General features: G+C 40.9%; 1 protein-coding gene across 3 annotated transcripts in view; it reads right to left on the bottom strand.

Moving 5' to 3' along the window:
- The window catches only part of GOLGA4 (golgin A4), a 116,669-nt gene that overhangs the window by 80,442 nt on the left and 10,805 nt on the right, over positions 1-25,422 (bottom strand). For 2 of the 3 annotated variants that reach the window (XM_034761124.1, XM_034761125.1), the window contains exons 3-5: positions 10,778-10,873; positions 2,908-2,973; positions 1,310-1,624 (exon numbers count right to left, since the gene is read on the bottom strand). In XM_034761124.1, the coding sequence (XP_034617015.1) occupies positions 1,310-1,624; positions 2,908-2,973; positions 10,778-10,873 (477 nt within the window). The remainder of the gene's footprint in view (positions 1-1,309; positions 1,625-2,907; positions 2,974-10,777; positions 10,874-25,422) is intronic. The other variant, XM_034761126.1, reaches the window with a different exon arrangement.

The following is a 25,422-nucleotide window of genomic DNA, read 5'->3' as shown; positions in this document are numbered from 1 at the left end:
TAATGATTGTAGCTGTATGGAAATCCCAATGTACATGCCTGAACAACAAAACAGTTCCAGGAAGAAAAGGAAATCTGTTCCATAGAATAAACTAACAGATTTTTAGAGAGAATTAGGAACTAATTAATAGACCATACTCAAAATCAGGACACTGAAGAAAACCACCTCTTTAGTAGCACTTTCTTCAGAGTTATACAAAGATCACTGGGTTTACATAGGTACAATTTAGTTTATTGTATATTAACACAGTTGATACTGCAGTGACCAGCTAGAAAACACTGAAAAGTATATAATTGTGCCTTCAGATTCTTAGTGAAAGGAGAGAAAATGAATTTGTCAGACTTGTTTTGTTCATTCTAATTGTAATCTATTTGGTCAATAAGGTTGAGAGACTAAGATGTCTCCCTGCACACACACACAAAACAATAAAAATAAAGATATGTGCCTATTTTTACTCCCTTCATTGTCACATCAGGAACCAGATTTGCATAGGAATTTCTATATTCACAGGCAGAGTATATTCAGAGAACCATAAAGACTTTTGCAATGTTCAATTCTGAGTAAAAAAAATGTATTTAAAGAAAAAATGGGGAGGGATGGCTTTTCAGATCAACATTAGAAAATGAAGGTGATCAATTTTCATTGAAAACTGTGAAATCTATGGTCCTTGAATATAAACAAGGAAAATTTTGTTTGCTTTTAAGTAGCAATTTGTGGGTGGTGATTTAAAATGAAAGACCAATGGAGGCAAAATAGAAACAAACATTTGTATGTTGTACACGGAATACATCAATCAGAACATGTAAACATACATTTTTGTACTTTGCCTCTGAATGCTCTCCTTGAGAAGTACAATCTACTGCCATGCAACCGCAATCCCATGCTAAACTCACTGTGAAACACTATTAAAATTGCAGATTTGAGCAATATTTCAATTATATTCAACATGATCTTTAGCTCAGGAAACCTTTCACAAGTATGTTTTTCATATAACTCAAGAGACCCCAACTAATCCAACTCAGTTGGTGGTAATATGGTTTTGTTTATAAACAAGAGAAGTTAAATATTTCAATGTTCTACAGATTACCAAAATCAAAAAAAATTCATCTAGAAATACAAATTCATCTAGAAATAAAAAAAACTAAGTTTCAAGTTACTAGCCACTAATTAATACCCTGGTCCCAAATACACAGCTATTGAATAGCGAACTGATAAATTTCTTCCACTTTTTCTGTCTGTCACTCCTGCCTCCTTCTCAGCCTCTTTTCTTCCCTCCCACTTTTAGGAAAGTCAATAAACATTTACTTACCTCAGAATATTTTCCTCTGTAGTTGCCTAAACTACGTTCCATTCTACGCAATCGTTGTAAAAGCTGTTCTTTGCTGAGGCTGTCCATGTTTCCCAGTGACTCTTCTGCCTCACTTTCAACATCAGATGGTGGATCAAATGTGGGACCTGGTGTGTCAAAGTCCAGTCGATTTAATGACTCCCTTGAAGAAGTTCGTACCAGGGACTCTTTAGAAGAAGAGCGGAACAGGGATTCTTTTACTGGACTTCGAAACAAAGATTCCATTGAAGGAACCCGGAGTTGGAGTTTCTGTGCAAAAGTCTGAGTGTCACTTAACTGCAAAAATATAAGGGAATTGATTACTTTGGCACTTCAATAAATAAGATCAATTAAAAATACAGGTACATATACACACTAAAATATTATCTTCATAGTGATTTTTCTTTTTCTTTGAAACAAAACTACATATCTAGTGAAACAGTTTGAAATAAGCCTCTGTACTGAACTCTATGGTAAAGAATTTAAATTAATAGCATCCTAGCAATCATTTAAACAGATTTTTAAATGATTGTTACTTTGTTTTTTTAAAAAGCAGATAACAAAAATCTAATAGTTGCATAAATATCATATTTGCTCTTAAGTTACAAAAGAAGTCAAACAGATATTGTTAAACAGAAGCCAATATTTTTCAACAGATTTATAAGTCATTAAACATCTCAAAGATATTGAAGTATGTTTCCTACGACCTACATAGTAAGTTTATTATACAAGTACTTCTACAATAAATAAGCGTAGTGTTTACTACAGGGATTCTCAAACTGGGGGTCGGGACCCCTCGGGGGTCACGAGGTTTTTACATGGGGGGGAGGGGTCATGAGCTGCCAACCTCCATCCCAACCCCGCTTTGCCTCCAGCATTTTTAATGGTGTTAAATATATTTAAAAACGTTTTCAATTTATATGGGGGGGGGGGTTGCACTCAGAGGCTTGCTACGTGAAAGAAGTCACCAGTAAAAAAGTTTGAGAACCACTGGTTAACTCTCTGATGGTCTTAGTTCTTTATACTCACTTCAAATACTTAGTTCTAATATAGAACTTTCCACCGCAAAAGAGTATAGTTACTGAATTATACAAATGAAGTTCTATAATGCTACTAAACATATCCTGCACACTCAGTCAGTACTCTACCACAATTCTTTTTAACCCTACCAAAACTTTTTCTTCCAGTAGAAACTCACTTTGCATCCATGCAACACAATCTGTTTTACAAAAGCCTGAAAGTAATACCCATCTACACTGAACTAGCCATGCTATTTGGGGTAAGACTGGGGGCCTACCTACATGTCACCACATTTTATTAAAATGGCCCATTGGAAAAGAAAGAAAGGTTTATGCAGCTTCACACATCTAAATCTCCATTTCCCACAAAATTACCATTTATTAATAGCAATCCAACGGATTAAGCTGCCCAGACTTAACGGGCAATCACTGAACTGTGCAACTTACACATCAAAATATTTGGCCACCTCTACTCTAATATTGAGTCACGTGAATGTATCAATATAGGCTAAATTAGTCAACAGATTTTTAATGAAATTAAAATGCTACAGAAAAAAGTACCTGAGGGGAAGGTGGTTCACTTCCATTTTTGTCTGTGGATTTGGGGGTTGTTTGTTTAGATACATTCTGTGGTGGAAGAAAATAAAAATATTACAAGAAAAGGAACACATTATAAAGCACAAAGAAACCCACTTGTTTACAAACAGCATCCCTGTTCTGTGGCTTTGTAAATGTTTTTAGTAAATATAATTAGTACTTTTTTTTAAATGCTTTCATGCAAACTGCAACTAGTATGTTAAGTTTTGAAAAAACAAATTGTTGCAATATATAGAACTACAAAGTTGCTGTGGGTGCATTGATTAATACACTGAGAACTTCAAATGCCAACATCTCTTCTTAAATTACTCAGAGGGATTACATTTGTAATATTTATTCATTAACAAAAGTACCAAAAACAAATGGAAATGATAGCAGGAAAAGTGTGATTGACTGGTAACAAGTATTACACTATTACCACATGGATTGTAAGCAAATACCCATATTACCATCCCTCATATCAATACACTCAGAAGTTTATGACTAAGTACAGAGAAAGAAAAGTTATGGTATGCAAAACTTTTTAAAATAAACATTCCTCCTCCACTACGAAATGAAAAGTCAACAGAAAGCAATTTTTTTTTATTTTTTATTGAGAGATGATTTCCTTTCCTTCCCCCTCTGTTTACATGAGTTCAGCAGCTTCTTGACCTGAATAAACTCAAATACTTCTTTGGTATTCAACCCAATGCAGGTTGAAGTGATAAACATGCTAAAACCTGGAAGTGAGGATCTTTCAGGCTAAGAACTGCAATGTATCTAAACTGAGCCAAAAAATAAGAATTACATTATAATGGAAACATTAAAATTATATAAAAGGGATTTTCAAATCAAGGTATGGCAGATTAATTTAACACAAACATTTGTACGTAAGCCATCACATGCAAGACATGGGCAGTTAAGGTATTCAGATATTACTATAATTGCAAATGTGTTGGGTTTAACACAATATGTCTACAATGAAATTATATTGTATATATTGTATATATTTACTGTAAAAACTAAAAGGAGGAGCACGGGAAAGAGGAAGTGTACTCCTATAAGCTAAAAAGGGCTTCTGGTGGATTCAGAAGGGATGGATGGACTCAGGGTGCCAAGGAAGAAGGGAATCCAGAACAGACAAGAAAGCCTGAGAGCAATACACACTGCACATCCAAACTGACACTGAGTGAAATGAGCAATAAAAGAAGCCACATAGAAAGTCTGTTTAGTTTTGAAAGTTGTATTCTGTCTACACTGAGCACAAAATCTGTGCACTCCTTAAGAGGACTGCACTGCTAAAGGAAATATCAAGTTTCTTGGGACAACTATTGCTTCCCTACAGTCCCTATGTATTCCACTTATGGGGCTGTCATAGCTTTCAATAGGTTTTACTCACAATTGCCTCCCTGGCTCTCAGTTTTCACTTTCTAGCTTAGAAAGCTAGTAATTAGGGAGACCTAAATAAAAATATAAACTTCTGATTCATCATTTGTGCAGTACCAATACTATGCTCAGACAGTCCCTGCCACAATGAGTTTACAGGCTTAGGGCTTGTCTGCATTTGACACATTAAAATGGCACAGCTGCAGCCATGCTGCTGTATTGCTTCAGTGTAGACACTACAGAGATGGGTAGTTAATCCACCTCCCCGAGAAGCAATAGCTAGGTTGATGGAAGAATTCTTGTGTCAACTTAGCATTATCTATGCTGGGGGTTAGGTCATCTTAACTATATCACTTCGGGGTGTGGACTTTTCACACCCATGATCAACATAGCTGGGTCAACTTAAGTTTGAGTGTAGACCTGGCCTAAGTAAGCAACACACATCAGATACAAGATGCACCTGGTGGTCATATCATGGATTTAGCAGAGTTGTGAAGGTTTTATGTCTGTTTCATAAACAAGTATGTTAACATTTTTTAGACTGAAGCAACAGTATTTACTAGTTTCAATCAGGTATTTATATTTATTAAAAACATATGAACTGACACGAGAACGGCAGCTATAAAGATTATTGTGCAATGTAGTTTCAAAGTTGAAACCAAAATACACCACCACTGTGACCCTTAGAGCACCCCAATGCCAGAGGGGAAAGGGCTCACTGTTATCTGGCACAGAGGCTCAGCTGGCCTGATTAACTCAGCATACCCTAACTCACTGCTGTTATAATCTGTATCTAAAAGATGTCACGTAAGGTATCACATGCGAACTTGTAACACACCAGTCATTAATATTATGAGTGGTGTATTTACATGTGATATGAAAGATTATAACTATATACTGAAAATACGTTCTTAAAACGTATTTGGCAGGTGGGGCTTAAATCACCTCTCAATAAACAAAGGAATGTGGTTCTGCCCACTTGAATGTGTCTCCAATGTAAATTGGGCAAAGAGAGACAATGAAAGTACATACTACGTAAACAAAGCCATCAAACTAGCAAGTGGAGGAGACAACCACTTAACTATCACAACAGGAAGACTATAAAATTTAACATGGCATCAGCTCTTTGGTGGGCAGCAAGCTGAGATCCCAGGAGGTCTTTCTGACTTTGAAACTAAAGAAATTTTAAAAATAGAAACAGAGAAATCTATTTGTCTCCTCAGGTGAAAGATAGCCAAAGAAACCATGTGCTTTGGGCTCTGTGGTGGAGCCTGACTAAGGACTGGCCAGCCATGCTGGAAGAATGACTGTGGTGAGAAAACAAAAGACTCTAGTTTGTTAAATTAGGTTTTAGTCTTAGATGCATATTTTTATTTATAACCCCATGTCTATCCCAATTTCTTCTATTTGGTATCACAATTATCTGTTCTTTGTTAATAAACTTAATCATGTTTTATTACAAAACCATCTCACTGCAGCGTTTCAAACTGAAGAATAAAATCTCGGCCAAACCAACAGGCTGGTGCTGTGTACTGTCTTTTTAAAGAAGCAGTGAACTTCATATGGCTTTGTGAGTGCTACAGTGGGAGGGGTGGAGCACTGCAAAGGATATAGTTTTGGGAAGACTTGGGACTGCAAGGGCTATTGGTATCACCCTGCAAGGAGAAACCAGGCTGGCAGAAGCCAAGGTGTACTGTAAGGAGGCTGCTGGTGCCAGGGCTGAGCCAAAGCTGTTGAGCATAGAAACACCCCCGGTGTTAGGTGAACCCCAGAAGCATCACAACCGGCTATCCCCCATCACAGTAAACAATTAACAATTTAATCTTAATTCTGTTAATCTTTTTGTAGGTTGTTCTAATGTACACACACAGCCCTCAAAGAATATACACCAAATTATTGTTTTGTAGTAGTGAATGGAAATAGCGGTTTAATTTTATATACCACCTAAGGACAAAAAATGGACCACTACACACAGTGCCATGTTACATAGGGTTACCATATTTCAACAATCAAAAAAGAGGACACGGGGTGCCGCCCTAGCCCCGCCCCAGCCCCCTCAGAATCCCCCTACCTGTCCCCCCCCCACCATAACTGCCCCCAAGACCCCACCCCTATCTAAGTCTCCCTGCTCCCTGTCCCCTGCCTGCCCCAACCGCTCTCTACACCCCCTTCTCCTGACAGTCCCCCCCCAGAACCCCCGACCAATCTAACCCCCCGTTCCTGTCCCTTGCCTGGGCCCCCCCCCCACCAGGCCGAGGGAGAGCTGCGGGCTCCACGTGCAGCCAAACAAATAAGGCGCTGCTCTGTGGGGGAGAAGGGAGCGGGGGAGGGGGAGGGACTCTGGCTGCTAGAGGCCCCAGTGGCTGCGAGCGGCTTTCAGTCAGGCACAGCCGCCCAATCAGCCGTGCCGCATTCTGCATGAGGGGAAGGGGGAAATCCTGGACATTTCTACCTTATTAGAAATCCCCCCCCGGACGGCCATTTAAAGCTAAAAAAAAGCCGGACTTGTCCTGGAAACCCGGACAGATGGTAACCCTAATGTTACAGTAATTTAAATACATTATGTTTTGAGGGTCATATCTTAATATCTGTAAAGTGCATTGCAATCCTTGGATGGAAGGTGCTATGTCAAAACTTTGCTCTTTGGTAAGTCACAAGCTTAACATTCTTTAATGCTAGTGGATTTCAACACTTTAGGTTTATTAAAACTAGAACCAAGGAGGCTCTGCTGACGTTTCTATAGGCTTGAACTTAGTGCAGGTGAGGTGAGGCTTCCTGCAGGCCACTGGAGAAGCACCACACCACTCCCTGGACTTCTAGCACTGACTGAAGCTCTGAATCAAGATTACTTTGATTACCGCTACTGCTGCTTCAAGCTCTGATAGCAAATAACCCCAGCTCCCCTCACATTATTTACTCCTATGGTGACTCAAACACAATCAGGCAGGAGCAAAGAAACTCTGACCCATGCATCTTCAGGTAAGTAACACCAGCAGAATACAAGGAACCTATAAGCAGCAGTAATAATGCAAATAGCCTGTCTCAGCACTTAATATGCCAGGGCTCTCTCCCACTGATCCATAGCAAGCATGACATCACCAAACCAAACTCTGTGTGCAGACCTCATTAACCCACAAATGAGGTCATCTTTATTAGTGCAGATTAGTCAGGTTCCACTGTATATAAATAAGGGGGTCACATTGATCGGATATATCCTAATGGAACTTCTCTGGTGCCCCCAACCCAATCAGGTTTCCCTCCATGCACACAGAAAAAATAAATTCTCGGTTTCTCTCTAAGTTTCTTTATGTTTACAAAGATAATGTCCCGAGTGTGATCTGATGCACCGCAGCATGCCTGAGTGCACAGACAGCCTGAAAATATAGCTCTGAGAGGTGTGAACTGATCCATATACCTCAAACTACCTAAACTTTCAGATTTACCCCTGCATTAAGTGTCTAAATTGTTAACTATCTTATTACCAGTCATTTTTCAGAAAAATCCAGCTATTTGGGGATTGTGTGTAAATTTTGAAATTGAGGGAGTAGGGTAGGAAGCGGTTAGTGTACATTTCCCCCCCACAATCTGACTTCTCATACACACAAGAATTTCACCTGAGAATAATATTTCACCTTGAACAGCCTTCTCAGAATCAATAGAACACAAGGAATAAAAGAATTCTCTCTAATTCAGAGCTACCAGACTTTCACAGCTTCCTCACTATACTCCAGTTTTCTATATCAGATGCACCCTTTAAATAGCCTTAAAAAATCCAAACACTCTCCTTTCATTTTTAATTTAACCTAGGAAGTTGAGCTCTAATTTAACATTTAGTTTCCAGTGTCCTGAACTCATTTAAATAAGTATTTCTTATTTAAACTGTTAATTTTGTCCCTACCATTCCCTATATCAAAGGGAGTCAAGAAAAACTGTTCTCATGATCACCTCTTCTCCCTCTCATTCTTGCCCCCCACGGGCACACTGTATTATTTTTAGAAAAGGATTAAGTAAAAAGTGGCAGAGCCACAGATGAAGCATTATTAAAAACACTGGCAAGACCCATTACTGCTAAACCTCACATGATCTTTTTTTGAGGGGGAGAGGGGAGTATTTGTGCAGCTAGGGGTCCCAGGGAGGGCATGTACAGCCATCACTTCAGCATACACAGAAATATATGCTCCAAAATTAAGCCCATCTAGGATACTACATAGTGTGCTGTTTTTCAGTGCACAACAGTCTATCGCTGGAAGCACAAATGAATACAGAATTTAATTATAACTGCAGGGAGAGTTTAGATACGCAGAAAGTATCTAAACTGGAACATGGCCCAGAGTTGAACATGGCCAGGAGAGTGAGGTACTGATCAAGTTCCATGGGATCTCTAATGTCAGTTGGTTAGCATCTCTGGTTTATATCTCAGCAGAAACAGGGCACCACTCCAGCATCTCACTGTCCTCTTAGCACCATAGTAAAGGACTAATTTAGTACTAACACTGAGGGAACTACTCCACATACTAAATCAACATAGAACTCAAATATCTGTGAAGCTTCCAAGGACCACCTCCAGTCCAGTCCTGCTTAACTTGCAAGATAGGATCAAAAGCACGAAGTGGAATGGCTGCAGGTCACATCCCAATTCTTTTCCTATACTTTATTCACCCCTAACACTTTCTGTGACTTCTCATATTTCTTTTCCCCTCTATATGGGGAACAAAAAGCAGCCATTTCAGTGGATGCCAAGTGTAAATACTGAAGAATGGGGAAACCAGAGCCCCTTGAAAATGTTATATTTTCCAGTCACTATATATCTAGAAATGTCGTAACACTAGATCATAGAAGGCAGCCATTCTTCTGATTCTGAGGGAATAGAAGTACCTGAAACAGTCAAAAGAGGGATGTGTTAAAAGGAAACCTTGGTTCAGGTTGGAAATAACATTCCTTGGTGTGTTTGTTCTTCCTCCTCCACTCTTCTTGTTCTTGCTTTGCACCCAGCTCCAAGACTGGAAACATTGCTTTTACAATGCACAAGACAAGGGAATATACATTTGAAAAAGCATGAGTTAAGTGTATTTGCCCGAGTGATAGCACACTATTGCACTAACAGTCATGCCACCAGTTAGACATGGCTGAATTTGTATGTAAGAAAACAGTTTTCTGCTACCATTATACTGTATATACTTGATCATAAGCCAGTTCATTTATAAGCCGATCCCCTCGCGCCCCCCCCCCAAGATGGATAAGTAAAAATGGAAAAAAAAATGTATAACCCGTTCATAAGCTGACCCTATAATTCAGGGGTCAGCAAATTTTGGCTCCCAGGCCATCAGGATAAGCCGCTGGTGGGCCAAGATGATTTGATTACCTCGAGCATCCGGCAGGCACGGAGGTAAACCTAAGTAAACAAAGTGTCCTGATGTGCCAGCTGCTTACCTTGACGAGCCGGGACAGCAATTGGTGGGGAAACTTTTTTTGGGGGGGAGAGAAGCTGGGAGTTAGGGGAGTAACCCCTGTGACCACCCCCCACATGACCCCACCCCTAGCCCAGGATCACCACACTCTCCCCATCCCATCCCTTCCCACCTTATCTGGGGAGGGCCAGGGGAGGATGTCTCTGGCCTGGCTGGAGCTGCTCTGGCAGGCTGGGCAATGCAGCCGCAGCCTGCTCCGGCGGGCCAGACCAGGCAGCACGGCCGCAGCGTGCTCCGGGGGGCCAAGGCGGCACGACTGGAGCCTGCTCTGGGGGGCGGGGCCGAGCGACACGGCTGCAGCCTGCCAGCCCCGGAGCTACAGCTGCTTCGGAGGCTCGGGGGAGAGCAGCGTGGCCAGAAGCGGAGAGACTCTGGTCCCCCCTCTTCCCTTCTGGCTCTGCTTGCTGTGCTGCCTCTCCTTGCTCCCTCTGTTGGGGGAAGTGGCTGGTCCCACCTCTTCCTCTCTATACCCATTCATAAGCTAACCCCCTTCTCTGGTGCTTCCCTTTTTTATTAAAAAATTTCGGCTTATGAACGAGTACATACGCTATATAGCAATATATGCTGCAAATAGCATACTTTTTAAAGTTCTTTTTCAGAAAAAGCACTACCATCAATGTTTATCATACCCATTTTCCTTCAAATATCCAAAGACAGACATTAAAAACTAGCAGAGTGACTTACAGCAGCATTTATGGATTGTAGGCAAGGAACATACGAACCTATGTGGTGATTGTTTGTTGAAAGTTTGGGAAGAATGCATTTTCCTGTATAACAGAACAATGTTAATTTTCTGTGTTAAAATAAGTTCACATCATACAGCACACCAGCCATGAGCTATCAGGTATTACCCCTGAATTTTAGTGCAGGGTTAGCAAGAGGGTAGTCAAGATGCCTTTGTGAGACTATAAGCCATAAGCAGCACTAGTTTTGCCTTCTAGAATAAACAGTATTCTCCTCCCCCTGCTAAAGGCATCACTGAAAAGGGCAGGAGGACTCACCACACTGTCACTCTGTGGTTTAGGTCGTTTGGGATCCAAAGCAAAGATAGTATACTCAGAGAGAAAAGCGGGCTCTGCTATCATCCCGGCTAGCAGCTGTGTCATTCAATGCAAAAAGCAGGGAGATGAAAAACACAAGTAATGAGAAAGGGAAAAAAAATCAAAGAATGTTGCAAACGTTTATCTCACCATCTCAATTTCTGCACAGTGCTAAAAGGGTCTACAAAAAGATACAATATGGTAAACGTAACCCACTGAGGAATACAAAGCAAGAACAGAACTATATTAGATCATTCATTGTCATAACAGCCAAGATCTATTATATTGATTATTTGGAGGGGAAAGAAAGTGGTAGCAAAAGTGTGCCTTAATTTAGCCTTGCATGAGCAAGTACTATTTTGCATTGACACTATAGTTTTATTTATAAACATCTACAAAACAAACATCTTGTCCTGATATGTTAATTTGCTTATGACATAATATATTTATATTGAAAAGTAACATCGGTACTTTTATATCTATTCTAATACAAATATTAAAATAAACTATGTACTTCTGAATATTTATCTTTCCACTAAGATTTATTAATTAGATTGTAAAAAGTTCTTAAATCCTGGAATGCTAAATTATGTAGGATGTGTTCAAAACTGTACTTTAGCTATCACCTCCATACATAATGACTGGAATCATTAGGAGTTACAAAATGATACAAGAAATTGCTAACTCAACTGGTAGTGTTTACATTTAAAATATTTGAATCAGCTTAGGAGATGAGTTTGTAAACTCACAGAAAGTAAAAGCATCCATGAAGAGAGACTGTGGAATAACAATTCAAATCCGCTATTATGAATTCAAGTGTGTTTTATTATTTAATGTTGTTAGAATGGTATAACATGTTTCAATATATTGCTATAATTAATATATATTAATATATATGTGTTAATATATTTCAGGCTTTTTCTGACATTCAGAAACCAAAGGCCGGGCTATCTTATCGCCTAACATGTTGATCAATTCAGAAATTCTAGACTTGAGTAATCTGCTGAGTGAATCACTTAAAGGGCTTTTCATTTGCGACTGGTTCAGAAGGAAACCATTTCTCGATTTCAAGGTCTTAAGTATTATTTCTAGGGAGAGACACCATTGCAAAATGATTAGGTTCCTGATCTTTTTTAAATGGATACATAAAGCTTCCTGTTACTATGTTTATAATTGAAATTAGGACACAATTTGATCTATGGGAAGATTTAGAACAACACATACATAAACATAATGATTTATAATTACTGTTTATTACAGAAAATGGATGACGTGCTTACTATTGTATTAATAAGTACATCTGGTGGTCTCTGGATATTACAACATGAATCAGGGCTAGGAAAATAATAATTTCAAGAGGCTTAGTTCTTATTCCTTCCCATCCCTTGGATCTGTTATTTAAGGCAAACATTTGCAACAGAAATATAAACGAGAGCCTCAACAGATCCCAGCATGTGCATGTCTGAGTTAGTACATGCCTATTTCATCATAAAGATCAACAACCAGACTATTTGCTGGAGAATTCCTCCAGAAATTGAGGCAGGGAGGGAGGAAGAGAAGAATCCTTAACCCTGACCTGAGGCCACTCTTCAACACCAGAACCACTACCTAAATCTCTTTGTTGGAGTAGTCTCCATGCTCTCATGGCTCCCATTAAGCAAGAGGAATAGCCAACGGATCTGCTTCAGTGAAACTGGACTCTGCAACATGTGCCCATCCGCGTTATTCGCTCCCCAAATCTTCTCTTGTAATGTATCCATGTTTTGGAGACACAAATCACACACAAGTCTGAGGAGCTGAGCCTTGAATGCTGGTCCTCCAAAAAACCCTAAAGCTAAAGAAGATTCCTCCCATCCAGTAGATGCACTACCCTCTCAGTACATCAGCCAATAGAAAGAAAAAAAAAAAATCACACATATAGTTCATTATACCACCCTCTATATAGCAGAACCTCACTGGTTCTACTAGAAGATCTTCTGCAGCCAGGGAGGGGAGACCAGGACTCAGCACTTAGAAAATTGTGAATTGCTGCTATGACCAATGCCTCAGTGGGGTTTCATTCTGAAACCAATATGTTGCTTAGTTTTACTTTTCAGAACTATGCTGTAAATGTCTAACTTCAGTAAAGGCTTCAACTGTCTCAATGTTGGTCACACTTGAGATGTAATTCAAGCATGTTAGAATAGAGGATAAATATTATCTCTAGTAACCTACTGGATGATTTATCAAGGGCTGTCTTGGACATGAGACACCCTTATTTCAAAGTTCACATGCTGAAAACAGTAAATTACAGGGAAAAGACTCTCAAAGTGCACAGTATTTACAGTAGCAGGGCCAGAAGGACACAAACAATTGTAAGCACAGTCTAATACCCATTCATTCAGCTAAATACACTTTTGCATTTGAGAGAGTTGCTAGAGAACACTTTCAAATGTAAACTTATTCAAGTGTGAAAAAGCCAAGGAAGCATCTCTTTCATCTCTTTTTTTTTGTTCATCTTCCCTTTTTAGGGAAAAAGAAAAGGGTACATTAAATGAAAACGTTCATGAGTGAGATTTTACACAAATAAAAACCATAAAATTCTAAGTTACAGTTCCCACAGCCCTCATAAACCAGAAGAATTATCACCAAAGATAACATATATGTGCAAAAAGACCAATGGCAAACATTACATATGCACAAGTGGCCAATTTACAATAGCTGTGGGAACCATAACTTTGAGTTTCACGGTTTCATGACTTTGGGGTGCATAAAATCTCAACCATCAATGTTTCACTAACAGGTTTTTTTTATTTATTTGTATAAATAACCAGCAGAGCTAAAACTATCACAGAGAAAAGTGACTTTACACTTTACACTAGTTCTCTTTTGTGCTTATACAAGATCAGCTAAGACAATGAAATGCAAATTGTAAAACTTGTAAGTAGAAAGCAATAACTGCCAATAATTAAAGATTTATGAAGATTTCCAAAATGAAATGTATATTAACTGTAGCTCAGTTGATTCATTATATTTTAAAATGTGATTAGTTTGATTTTACATTGTCAAGAATTTCAGGAATCAGATAGTTCTGAATAATGACTTTGTTTGTTTCTCACAATACTAAATAGTTAAATTCAACCAAGGCATTATTTGAGTAATCTATTTCCACAGAATCACAGAACCATAGGGTTAGAAAGGACCACAAGGACCATCAAATCTAACTCCCTGCTAAGATGCAGGATTTGTTGAGTCAACTATTCAAGACAAATAGCTATAGGGTGACCAGAAGTCCCAATAAAAGATTCGTTGGGACACATTTTGTCCCGATATCCGCCGGCAGCACTGCTTGTTTTTTTTGCTCAGCCGGGGCAGGACTCGGCTTTTTTTGTTTTTTTGCTCTGCCCCCACCCCATGTGTCCCAGTATTTTCTTCCCCTCATCTGGTCACCCTAGCTATCCAGCCTTTTTGAAAACCTCCAGTGAAGGAGCTTCCATGACTTCCCTAGACAGTTTGTTTCATTGTCCTACTGTTCTTAGTTAGGAAATTTTTCCTGAGATTTAATCTAAATCTTCTATGCTGTAGTTCAGGGGTCGGCAACATTCGGCACGCGGCTCGCCAGGGTAAGTACCCTGGCGGGTCGGGCCAGTTTTATTTACCTGCTGACATGGCAGGTTCGGCTGATCGCGGCCCCCACTGGCCGCGGTTCGCCGTCCCAGGCCAATAGGGGTGGCGAGAAGCCGCGGCCAGCACATCGCTCGCCCGCACCGCTTCTCGCCGCCCCCATTGGCCCGGAACGGCGAACCGCGGCCAGTGGGGGCTGCGATTGGCCGAACCTGCCGCGTCAGCAGGTAAACATCCTAACGGGCCGGGCCAGTTTTACTTACCCTGGCAAGCCGCGTGCCGAACGTTGCCGACCCCTGCTGTAGTTTGAACCCATTGCCTCTTGTGCTGCCCTCTGTGGTAAGAGAGAACAATTTTACTGTCTTTATGGCAAGCTTTCAAGTATTTGAAGACCGCTATCATGTCCCCCCTTAATCTCTTCTTTTCCAAATTAAACATACCCAGCTCCTTCAGCCTTTGCGCATATGCTTTGCAATCCATCCCTTTGATCATCTTTGTCCCTTACCAGTGGGTTTTTTACAGTTTCTCTAAATCTTTTCTATACAGCAGTGACCAAAACTGGACACAGTACTCCAGCTGAGACCTAACCAGCGCCGAGTTGAGCGGTACTATTACCTTCCATGATTTGTATGCTATGCCTCTGTTAGTGCAACTCAAAAATGCCTTTAGGTTTTTTTGCAACAGCATTGCATTGTTGACTCACGTGGTTGTGAGCCACCATTACTCCCAGATCCTTCTCAGCAGTGCTGCTGCCAACCCAGTTATCTCCCATTCTGTATTTGTGCATTTGTTTTTTCTTCCCTGAGCGTAGCACCTCACATTTGCCTTTGTTGAATTTCATTTTGTCGTCTATATCAGTTGTTTTCAAATTGTGGGTCACAGCCCAGTAATGGATCGTGGAACATAAGGCACTGGGTCACGCTGGCTCTGGTCAGCACCGCTGACCAGGCTGTTAAAAGTCCCATTGGTGGTGCTGCCCGGTTAAGGTAGGCTAGTTCCTACCTCTTCTAACATCATGCTGCGCCCCGGAAGTGGCCAGCAGCATGTCCGGCTCCTAGGCGGAGGGGCCTCAGGGCTCTGCGCACTGCCCTTGCTCCAAGCTGGGGTGGGGCGGTGCCTGCGAGCGAGAGCTGCATAGAGTTGCTTGCATGCCTTCGCCTAGGAGCCGGACCTGCTGCCTTAGCACCCCCGCTGCGCTGCTGACCGAGAGCCAGAAAAGGAAGGCTGCTAAGCATAAGGAAATCACAATTTCTAGCCTGTGCTCTTTCACTGACATTAATAATTCTGTGCACACTTGATTGTTATTACCAACCAAGGCCACTTTAGAAGACAGGGTAATTAAGAGGTTGAACACAGTCATTTCTGTCAGAGCTAACAATAGAATCCAGGGACCACAAATTGTGCTGTACCTCTCAGAAAGTGCAGCACAGAAAGTATAGTCATAGGGGGTATGCAAAGATTATTTTAAGCCAACTTTCTATCACCCACATTCTAGGCTGATCCATGGGCTGGTGCTGCTCTAACTTACTAAAGCCTTACCTGCACCCTGTAGTCTTCTCTGAATACCAGAAATGCTGGAGTGCAGAGCATCTTGGCCAACACCCATCCTGCCCCTGACATGACATGCCCATAGCATTCCTTATGCCAGGGCAGTGAGGAGGGGTACCACAGGGTCATGTACACCAGCTCTATGCTACCCCTGCACTGGGGTAATTCCCTATGGGGCTATGCCTTTTTACGCTGTTCCAGCAGCATAAAGGGGAATCAGGTTAGAAACTGACTTAAATTCCACTTACCCACACTACCTTTCAGAATGTGCCAAATATATGTGCTTGATTGTGCACGATGTCTAATCACTAGACCACACCCCCAACAAAAACAAGAACAGAACTCAAGATTCCTGATTACCTGCATTCCTCTGCTGTCTAGCAAATAGTTGTGTAAATCACCAGTATATTGTGTGTCATGTACTTATTTGTATTGTGGTAGCGCTTAAAGGCCCTTGTCATGGATTAGGAAACGAATGTGCTAGACACTATACAAACAGAACAAAGAGACAGAAGGGTTTACAGTCTAAGGCTACATCTATACTAGACAGCTTACAGTGGCGCAGCTGTACCAATGCTGATGGAGAGAGCTCTCCCATTGACATAGTTAATCCACCCCCAACAAGTGTCAGTAGCTATGTTGGTGAAAGAAGCTCTCCCACCGACAGCGCTGTCCACACAGCACTTATGTCGGTATAACTTGTGTCGCTCAGGGGGGTGTTTTATTCATATCCGTGAGCACCATAAGTTATATCAACGTAAGTGGTAGTATAGACATAGCCTAAGTATAAGATAACTTCTTATAGTAGCTGATCCACAAAGAGACAAGAGCTGACTACTGCTATTAGTTCCTCCTTTACTTCAAGTGGTAGAGATGTCAGCTATGAATCTACAGGTTTAGGGTTACAATGATGATGATGGATCCATGGAGGATGTTAATATGATTCTACATTAAAAAATGTGTTCATTTATCTTTTTACAAAAGCAAGGAAATTAAATACAAAAAGCTATGTTAAAAGAATGTTAAGGTCATAAAGTCAATTACTCAATAGTTAGGAAATGCCAGAAATAAGGCTGCCCAGGTGAACCATAATTCAGTCACTATATACATATGTATTAGGAAAAAGTCTTCAATAACATGATTGTGTATACATTTTTCCCTACCAGACCCCTGCCATTCAGTACATAGAATGATACTGAGAAAGAGGTTTGCAAGAAAAGGGACAAATGTGATAGATTAGTGAATGTCTGTATGCCTCTATATCAAACTACAAAACTCCATTTTCTTTTGAGAGTACCATTTTGATTGTAAAACTGCACTATACCTTCATTGTTGTCTTTTTACTTCATTGTGGACTAGAATTCCAGGAAGAATTGGCAGAGGACTAACAATGCAGAGCAAACAAGGGTGTTACATTTAGGTAATCCTCCATTTAAATGGAAACACGCTTCGAGAATGAGCTGACTGCAGTCTAGGTGAACTAATTCCCTCAGATAGGCTGGTACCCAAGCAATGGGCCACCTGACAAGGGACTTGATGTCAGTCAGGGAGACCACCTGACCTTGGGGCGGGGGCAAGAAAGAGAGAGAGACTGGATCTCACTGGGTGGTGGTGGGGTTTTTTTTGAGAGAGAGAGAGACATACACACACACAGACGAGAACCAGAAGACAAGGCTGTGCTGGAAAAGGAGGAGGAAGGTCCTGGCATTCTGCAAGGACACTAACTAAATACTAAGAGGCTCTCAGAGAAGTGAGGAAATGGAGGCAGGGATTTGCATACAGGTTTTGTTGTTTTCCTTGGACCTGTATCTCTACGGTGACCAGATGTCCCGTTTTTAAAGGGACAGTCTCATATTTAAGCCCTCCTGCAGGTGTCCGGACTTGTTCTTAAAAATGGGCAAATTGTCACGTATTTTCTGTCTCTCCCTCCCATCAGTATTGGCAGGTCCTGCTGCTGGCCGGATCCCTGCTCACCAGCCGCCTGCCTACCAGCAGTGAGTGGGCAGGAGGGAAAGGGGGGGGGGCGCCAAGTAGTCAACAATGAGGGTGGGTGGTGGGGCAAAGCTGCAACATGCAGGGCCGGCCGCTCCCCCTGCTGGTCCATCAGTGCAGCCCCTTCTGTGTGCCATCTCTCGGCCAGCAGGACCTCACCCCCGTCCCATTTCCAGCGAGCACTGGCTATGCACTGTGAACTGCGGTGGCTGGTGAGTGCAGGCAGGCACCAAGCGGGGTGTCGCTTCTGCTACCCACCCACTGGCCCTTTACATGGTCTCCCTCTTGCTGTCCTCTCCCTGCTTAGCCCCTCCCATCCCTCCTCCAGCTCCACTGCTCCTCATCCCCCCCCCAACCCGGCAGGGCACATCCTGCTCCCAGCTGTGTGTGGAGAACCAGTCCCTGGTAGGAGTGCTCAGCTCACCAACAGCCTGGCTGGCAGGCTCCTTCCTTCCCTCACTGCCTCTGGCTAGGTCAGTGCCCCAGGAAAGCCCACGACCCTCTGGCCCAGGAGGAACTGAGCCCTTCATGTGCCAATGCCCCACAGAGCGCTAGCACAGGGAAGCCTCTCTGCCCCTCAGCTAAACTCTGGAGTGGCAGCAAGGGAAGCGATTTCCAGCCTGTTTGCACCCCGACCCTGCAGGCTTCACAACAGCCCCTCAGGCATGGGCTTTGCACCCTCTTCACCCTCCACGTCCTTGCGCTGGGTCCTGCTCCCAGAGAATGTGGGGATGCTCCTTCCCCTAGGCACCCTCCCCTGCTGAGCCACCTCTTTGGCTGGGTTCGCTGAAGCCCCTGCAGTCAAGTTCTCTGGGCCGTGGTGCACAATGCATCCTTAGGGCTTAACCCCTTCCTGCATGCGCTGTAGCTGGGGGACAGGAGGCGGCTGGGTTATGTTGGTGGCTAGCAGCAGCCTGGAGGTGTTAGCTGCCTTTCAACACTGTGCAGGCAGGCAGGGACAAGCTGCTTCCAGAGGGGAGCGGGGGAAGCGGGAAAGAAAGCCAGGTCATTCACTCCTCCTCCCTACCCCCAATGGCTGGAAGCAGCTCCAATCCCTTCCCTCCTGCACAGTGACAAAAGGCTGCTGCTGGCCCCATTCTGGTGTGAACCCTGTCGGAAATCTGGGGAGGGGAGGCATGTGACCCTGGCATGCATCTCTCTCCCCCGGATGTGTTGCCTCGGGAAAATGTGACACTAGGTGCCAGGAGAGGTGGGTCCATCCTGGGGGCCCAGCCAGGCATGGAGTTGGTTGGTCACGGGGTTGGTTGGTCACCCTCCCTCCCCCCTCCGTGAGAGAAGTGTACGGGAGTGTGTGTGTGACCTCTCCCTAATCCCTTAAAGATAAGATAAATAAAAAGAATCTAACTACACAGTATTTCTTTTAAACAGGGACACAGCCAACTTGATGTTAATTTGAACATTTGTACTGCATAGTTCTGATTGATTGCCGTTGAACTTGCTTCAATATGAGTAATTTTACTAGGTGTCCCATATTCAGCACAGGGAAGTTTGGTCACCCTATGTATCTCTCTTGTTTTTTGTATGCGAGTAAAGTGTGATCAGTTTACAAATTCCATTGTACAGTCTACGTGTTACTTTCTTTCACTGTCACATAGTCCCTTTGTGTACTGGAAGCTCCACAGCTTTGGTGGAACTCTGAGAGCATGCAAGGGCTATGGGGAGGCTGAGAGAGCTGGCTCTAGTTTCTGGGCCTAGGTAGTTGGTCTGAGGAGTCCCCATGTCCAAGAGGGGTGTCAAACACTGGCTCTGCACTTGGCAGTGACCAAGTGCCTAACCTGTGTACAGAAAGCTTAAGAGCATGTGGATACAGCAGGTGGATCCATGTTCAGTGACCTCGTTAGTGACTACTAGATGGAACTCATTCAGGGTTATAACAATGTTTACTTGTGTTTGAGGCACTGGACTAGGACCCAGGATAGCTAGGTTCTGTTCCTGGCTCTACCACAGGTGTGTAGGAAATGCAGATAAACTATCATAACACACATGCATACAAATTAAGTTTTGCATGGGGAGCTTTAATTCCAGCATTTTCTAACTTGCTGATGCTTGACTTAGCAACTTTAATGTTCTTAATTCTAAGGTTCTTGACTCAGTTTTCATATGTAATCTACTATACAAATTACTACAACCCCTTTCTTCATATTAGCCACAATCACATCATTAAGCCTTGCACTGGAAATTCACTGTAGTTTAGTATTCAAAATACTGTAATTTTTTTCTTCAGCACTGATTTTTAAGAAAACAATTAGACATTACTATTATGATAGATGCTTTGAAAACCACTGTTAATGACAATGGTTTTGTTTGCTTTCTATATAAATCAGGTAAAAGTCATGTTTGAAGTACAGCCCAAAGGAAAAATGTCCAATTTCTAATTATATGTAGTACTCCTGTAGGGACTAAAACAATTCAAAAAACTAAATTACAAAACCATTTTCTGAAGGAAGACCTCTAATGAGTAGAGATTTAAAAATTAAAATAACTAAAGAGTAGATTGTAAGAATGACCGGTTAACTGCTAACAATGAACTTCAAAAATAATATTTTGAATTATTAGCAGTGGGCTTAAACGTAAAGATCTAACGTTAACAATAGCACATCAAGTGTCTTGACTGTCATATTTATGGCCTAACTGTAGGATAGGAATCGATCTGACATACCTTCAAACAAAGCAATAACATTACAGATAAAACCTTCTAAAGGCAAGCCACAAAAGGGAAAACAAATGACATAATTAGTAAGAACTGCTTCCCACCAGACACATTTTCTCATTGAGACCTATCTCCAAGACATAAGTGCCCTCCAGCTAACATATACAGAGACAACTCTTGAGCTTGTTGGAAATATAAAAAGCAAGTTGTCAAGCAAGTCAAGATCTATACATCAAGGGTTTCTTCTGCAATAAAACAGAAGGGTGTATATTTGTTTTGCATTCTATTTCAGAAAGAGTAAACATCTGTATCAAGAACAGCCTTTTTCTGGTTTGTTGTTTCTGCTATAGCAGGGGTCAGCAACCTTTCACAAGTGGTGTGCCGAGTCTTCATTTATTCACTCTAATTTAAAGTTTTGTGTGCCAGTAATACATTGTAACGTTTTAGAAGGTCTTTTTCTATAAGTCTATAATATATAACTAAACTATTGTTGTATGTAAAGTAAATAAGGTTTTTAAAATGTTTAAGAAACTTCATTTAAAATTAAATTAAAATGCAGAGCCCCCCGGACGGGTGGCCAGGACCCGGGCAGCGTGAGTGCCACTGAAAATCAGGTCGCTTGCCACCTTCGGCACACGTGCCATAGGTTGCCTACCCCTGTGCTATAGTGTGCAATCTAAGCATGTCTGTATAACTGCCAAAAGTGTACATTGTTAGGTTTCAAACAAATACCAGGTTACATATCCCTCAACATTTTCAGATATTTTACTTGCCCATTTGACAGGAAAAACAGTTATATATGAGCACCTAGTATCCATGCATGACAATGTCTATTAGAAGCACTTCAGATGAAGCAGAGCACGAATGAACTGAAGTAGCAGCATTAGCAAGGGTATTAAGATGAAGTGTCTTTGTTAGATTGGAAAGGCCAGTTTCATTTGTCTTACTTTCTTATTAGACCACCTTGGGAAAGACTGCAGTTAATCTAAAACCTATTATAATATTAAAAAATTATATGCCAACACAAACATCTTGCAACTCTAAAATAAAATGCACAAGCACAGGTGTGGTGACTTAGCTTTATTTCTACACTCTACACGAAATTTGCAAGATACCTTGGCTGGGAGAAAAAGGGACATCACTTACTTCCAAAACACATCCTGAAAGCCAGGCTGAGATCCTTAGACCATCATAAACTGCTCTGCAATGATGACTGTATCCAGAGTGAGCCAATTCTTCCCTCTAACCCAGTCGTTTTCAAACTTTTTCCATTTGTGGACCCCCAAAAAATTTCAAATGGCGGACCGGACTCCCTTGAAAATCTTAGACAGTCTGCAGACCCCCAGACCACAGGTTGAAAACCACTACTCTAACCAAATGGGAGGCTGAAAAGGAAAGAGAACTAACCACCAGAAAGTAAAAATCTCTCCAAAAATGTGCGGTTGGTCAAGTATGCAAATCTTTCAAAATTTCAAAACATTATCTCAGACTTAAAATCCCTTCAAACTAAGTGGAATGTAAGAGTACAATATTAAAGAACGCTTTATATAAAAGTATCATTTGTTACAAAGGGACTATCTACATTTCTCTCAACATTTAAGATATTTCTTCAAAAGAAGTTGTCACAAAACCTATGAACATTGGAAATATTTCCATGATTCAAAAAATTTGAAGTTTTAAATAAAAACATTCCCATGCATGGTTTGCAAGTTGAACACTGCAGCACTGAGAACCTGTAAGTTAAACTGACTAAAAATACAACAACACTGCAAACAATTTTAACTGTGCTGGTCCCAGGATATCAGAGAGACAAGGTGGGTGAAATAACACTGACACTTAATTCATTGATTTTCATTTTTAAATCAGAGAAATGCAAAACAAAGAATAAGTATAGTGAACAATATCTTAAAATGTAGACAATTCCCAATAATCTAAGATATTAGTAATATATTTTAAGACCCATGTATTGCAAAGAGATATTTTAGCTGACAAAGTTCCTTTAAAGTAATCTCCAGATGCTACTATATGTATTTTGACTATTATATTTAGCTACAATAACACTCCACTGACAATTCTTTTCTAAAGAGAAGCACCCAATTTGGCCAAACTAAAATGTTGCTTGAAAAACATGCCAAGGCAGGCATGTGTGTTCAAAAACTAATTAAACAATTTGGTCTAATTCTTCAGTCATGTGACTAAGAATAAAAGCTACTACTTAAACTGTATTCTATGAATATCTGGTCCAATTACACTTAAAATGAAAATAAATATACAAGCTTGTTTTGTTGTTAATCATGTTTCATAAAAATGAATATTTAAATGAATTTTAATGTCTTGATTGAGATAACTTCTTTAATATACATTATTACAGAGAAACTTATTTACATGTAATATTAAGAAGAATGGTTCTAAATAAATCTCGGAGATTTATTATCTCTTTTCAACTGTTCTACTTTCTGCATTTCTAATTACAGAATATGCTTCACAACAGAGTTGCTATGAGAATTTCTAGGCTGAGAGACAATCGTATACCTGAGCCCCCTTATGGTCCTCTTTGTTTCCCGTCTCTTTGTCCTATTTCCCCTTCTCCCCCTCCCTGCCTAAACAAACACAAAAAATAGCTTAACTTGCTTCTGTGCCTCTTCCCAGACTTAACCACTGTATTTAGAGCATGGGTAATGCAACTTGGCACATCCTGTGGGCTGTCTTTGATTCTCCTATTTGTCTGTAGAGTGTGTGCGTTACTGTGCAGACTGGAGAAAAAGGTCAAAGGCAACATTGATTAAATGAAGTACAGCAAGATGGACTCTATGTTCTATTAAGAACAATCTTAATGTTGCAAGTAGCATTGAAATGAATCAGAGAACACATTACAAGCCAGACAGTGTATGTATATTTTTTAAAAATAACTTTTCTATAAGGAGGCTTTCATTTTCAATTATTTTTAAGAGATGGGCTCAAGGTGCAAAATTTGGACATATACCTTAACATCAGTTCTAAGTTTTGGTTTAGGCCCATCTTTATTTTTTAAATTGTCATGGCACTGTACACAACATTGTACAATGTGTCAAATAAGTGAGTCCCAGTTCCAGAGATTTGCTGTATAAAAAAAAGTGTACAGATATGTAATAAACACAACACAAAACAGATTATACCTAAAGTGGGCTACAGGTTTTTACAAGCGAGGCCGATTCAAGGAAGAAATTTGTCTTAAGAGTTTTTCTAAAGGAAAGGTAGGATGGCTGGTGAACATTAACTGGATACTGTTCCAAGCATAAAGAGCAGCCTAACAGAAGACATGAAGTCAAAGGTGGGCAAAAAAGACAAGACAGCAGGTAACTGAAGGTATGTGTATACTGCAATTAAATACCCACAGCTGGCCCATGTCAGTCAACTTGGGCTTCAAGACTCAGGCTGCGGGGCAGTAAAATTGCAGTGTAGACTTATGGGCTCGGGCTGGATCCCAAGCTCTGGGACTCTTCCTCCTTATGAAGTCCAAAACATCTACACCGCAATTTTACAGCCCTGTGATCCCGAGTCTACTGACACAGGCCAGCTGTGGGTGTTTAACTGCAGTGTAGACATAAGCTTCTTTGGATGCGAATAATGTATAGTAGAGAAGGTGCTGTAGGAGATGGGTACAGATGGAGGCAGAGAAATAGTTGTGCAGAGCCTAAAGAGTGAGGGATGAAGAGCATGAATTTGAGATAGGAAGAGGGTTCAAGCCAGTAAAGGGATTAACTTTGATTAATCTTCAATTTTTGTTGATTTTTTTAACTTAATTTCTAACTTCAGTAAAGCAACAAGGTGTTATTTCTTAGAAAGGTTATTCAACTTTCATCCACATTCTTCTCTCCATTGTACAGAGATGTTAGAAGAAAGGGGAACAAGAATTCAGCAGTGCTATAGAATAAGATAAATAACATCAGGGAAATAACTTCAACGTGTTGAAAAATTACAGGGCTCCTTGAAAGTCTTTATTTTCAGTTTAGAATACATAATATATCCTAGGGATTATCCCTATCTTTGGATGCCCAACATCCCCACTTTGGTTGCCCCATCATTAATAGGTTTCTGATAGTTCTATTGAAGAGGGCTTACTTGTTTATAAAGTTGTGCCACAACTAAACAAGAAAATTAAAGGTATTACAAGAACCATATAAAGTTGTCAAAGACTGGAAAATTAGTAAGCTGGTCACACAAATAAATAACATCACCACAACTAATGCCTTATGCTTCCACTCTTTCATACACATATACTGTCAAGCTCCTATTAAGAAACTGTCTGAAAACGGGTGTCAGTCATTCAAAGCTGCTGAGTAATGAAATTAATTAATAAGAAGTCAGCCAACAGATTCTCTACTTTTTGCGCTGGTCATCGATGACATGGGTTCCAGTTGCCAACAATTCCTCTTTCATGTAGGAGTGAGGTGGCTCTCACGAGGTAATGTGCTACTTGAACAGTCTGCATGAAGAGCAGAAGTACAGTTTTCCCTGAATGATTACAAAACTCCCCTTGATATCTTTAATAATTTAGCTTGGATGGCACTGGTTGCTGACATTTTGAAGCACATATGAACTGAAATTCTCTCTAGGGACAGCAGTGGATTGTTCTATCTATATTCAGTGAGGTAAACAAACTAATCGGAAAACTTTTAAATTAGTCTTTCCAAGCACAAAGGAAATTTGCAGTAATTTCCTCTTGTTTCAGGCTTCATTGAGGGAACCAAGGAATCAGGCAGGAACTATCAGAAACTTGTAAGTCAGCATCTTTTAGGGAAACATCAGATTT

The sequence above is a fragment of the Trachemys scripta genome, chromosome 2 (genome assembly GCF_013100865.1).
Source record: "Trachemys scripta elegans isolate TJP31775 chromosome 2, CAS_Tse_1.0, whole genome shotgun sequence".
Taxonomy (NCBI): Eukaryota; Metazoa; Chordata; order Testudines; family Emydidae; genus Trachemys; species Trachemys scripta.
This window is presented reverse-complemented; position numbering and strand designations above follow the sequence as displayed.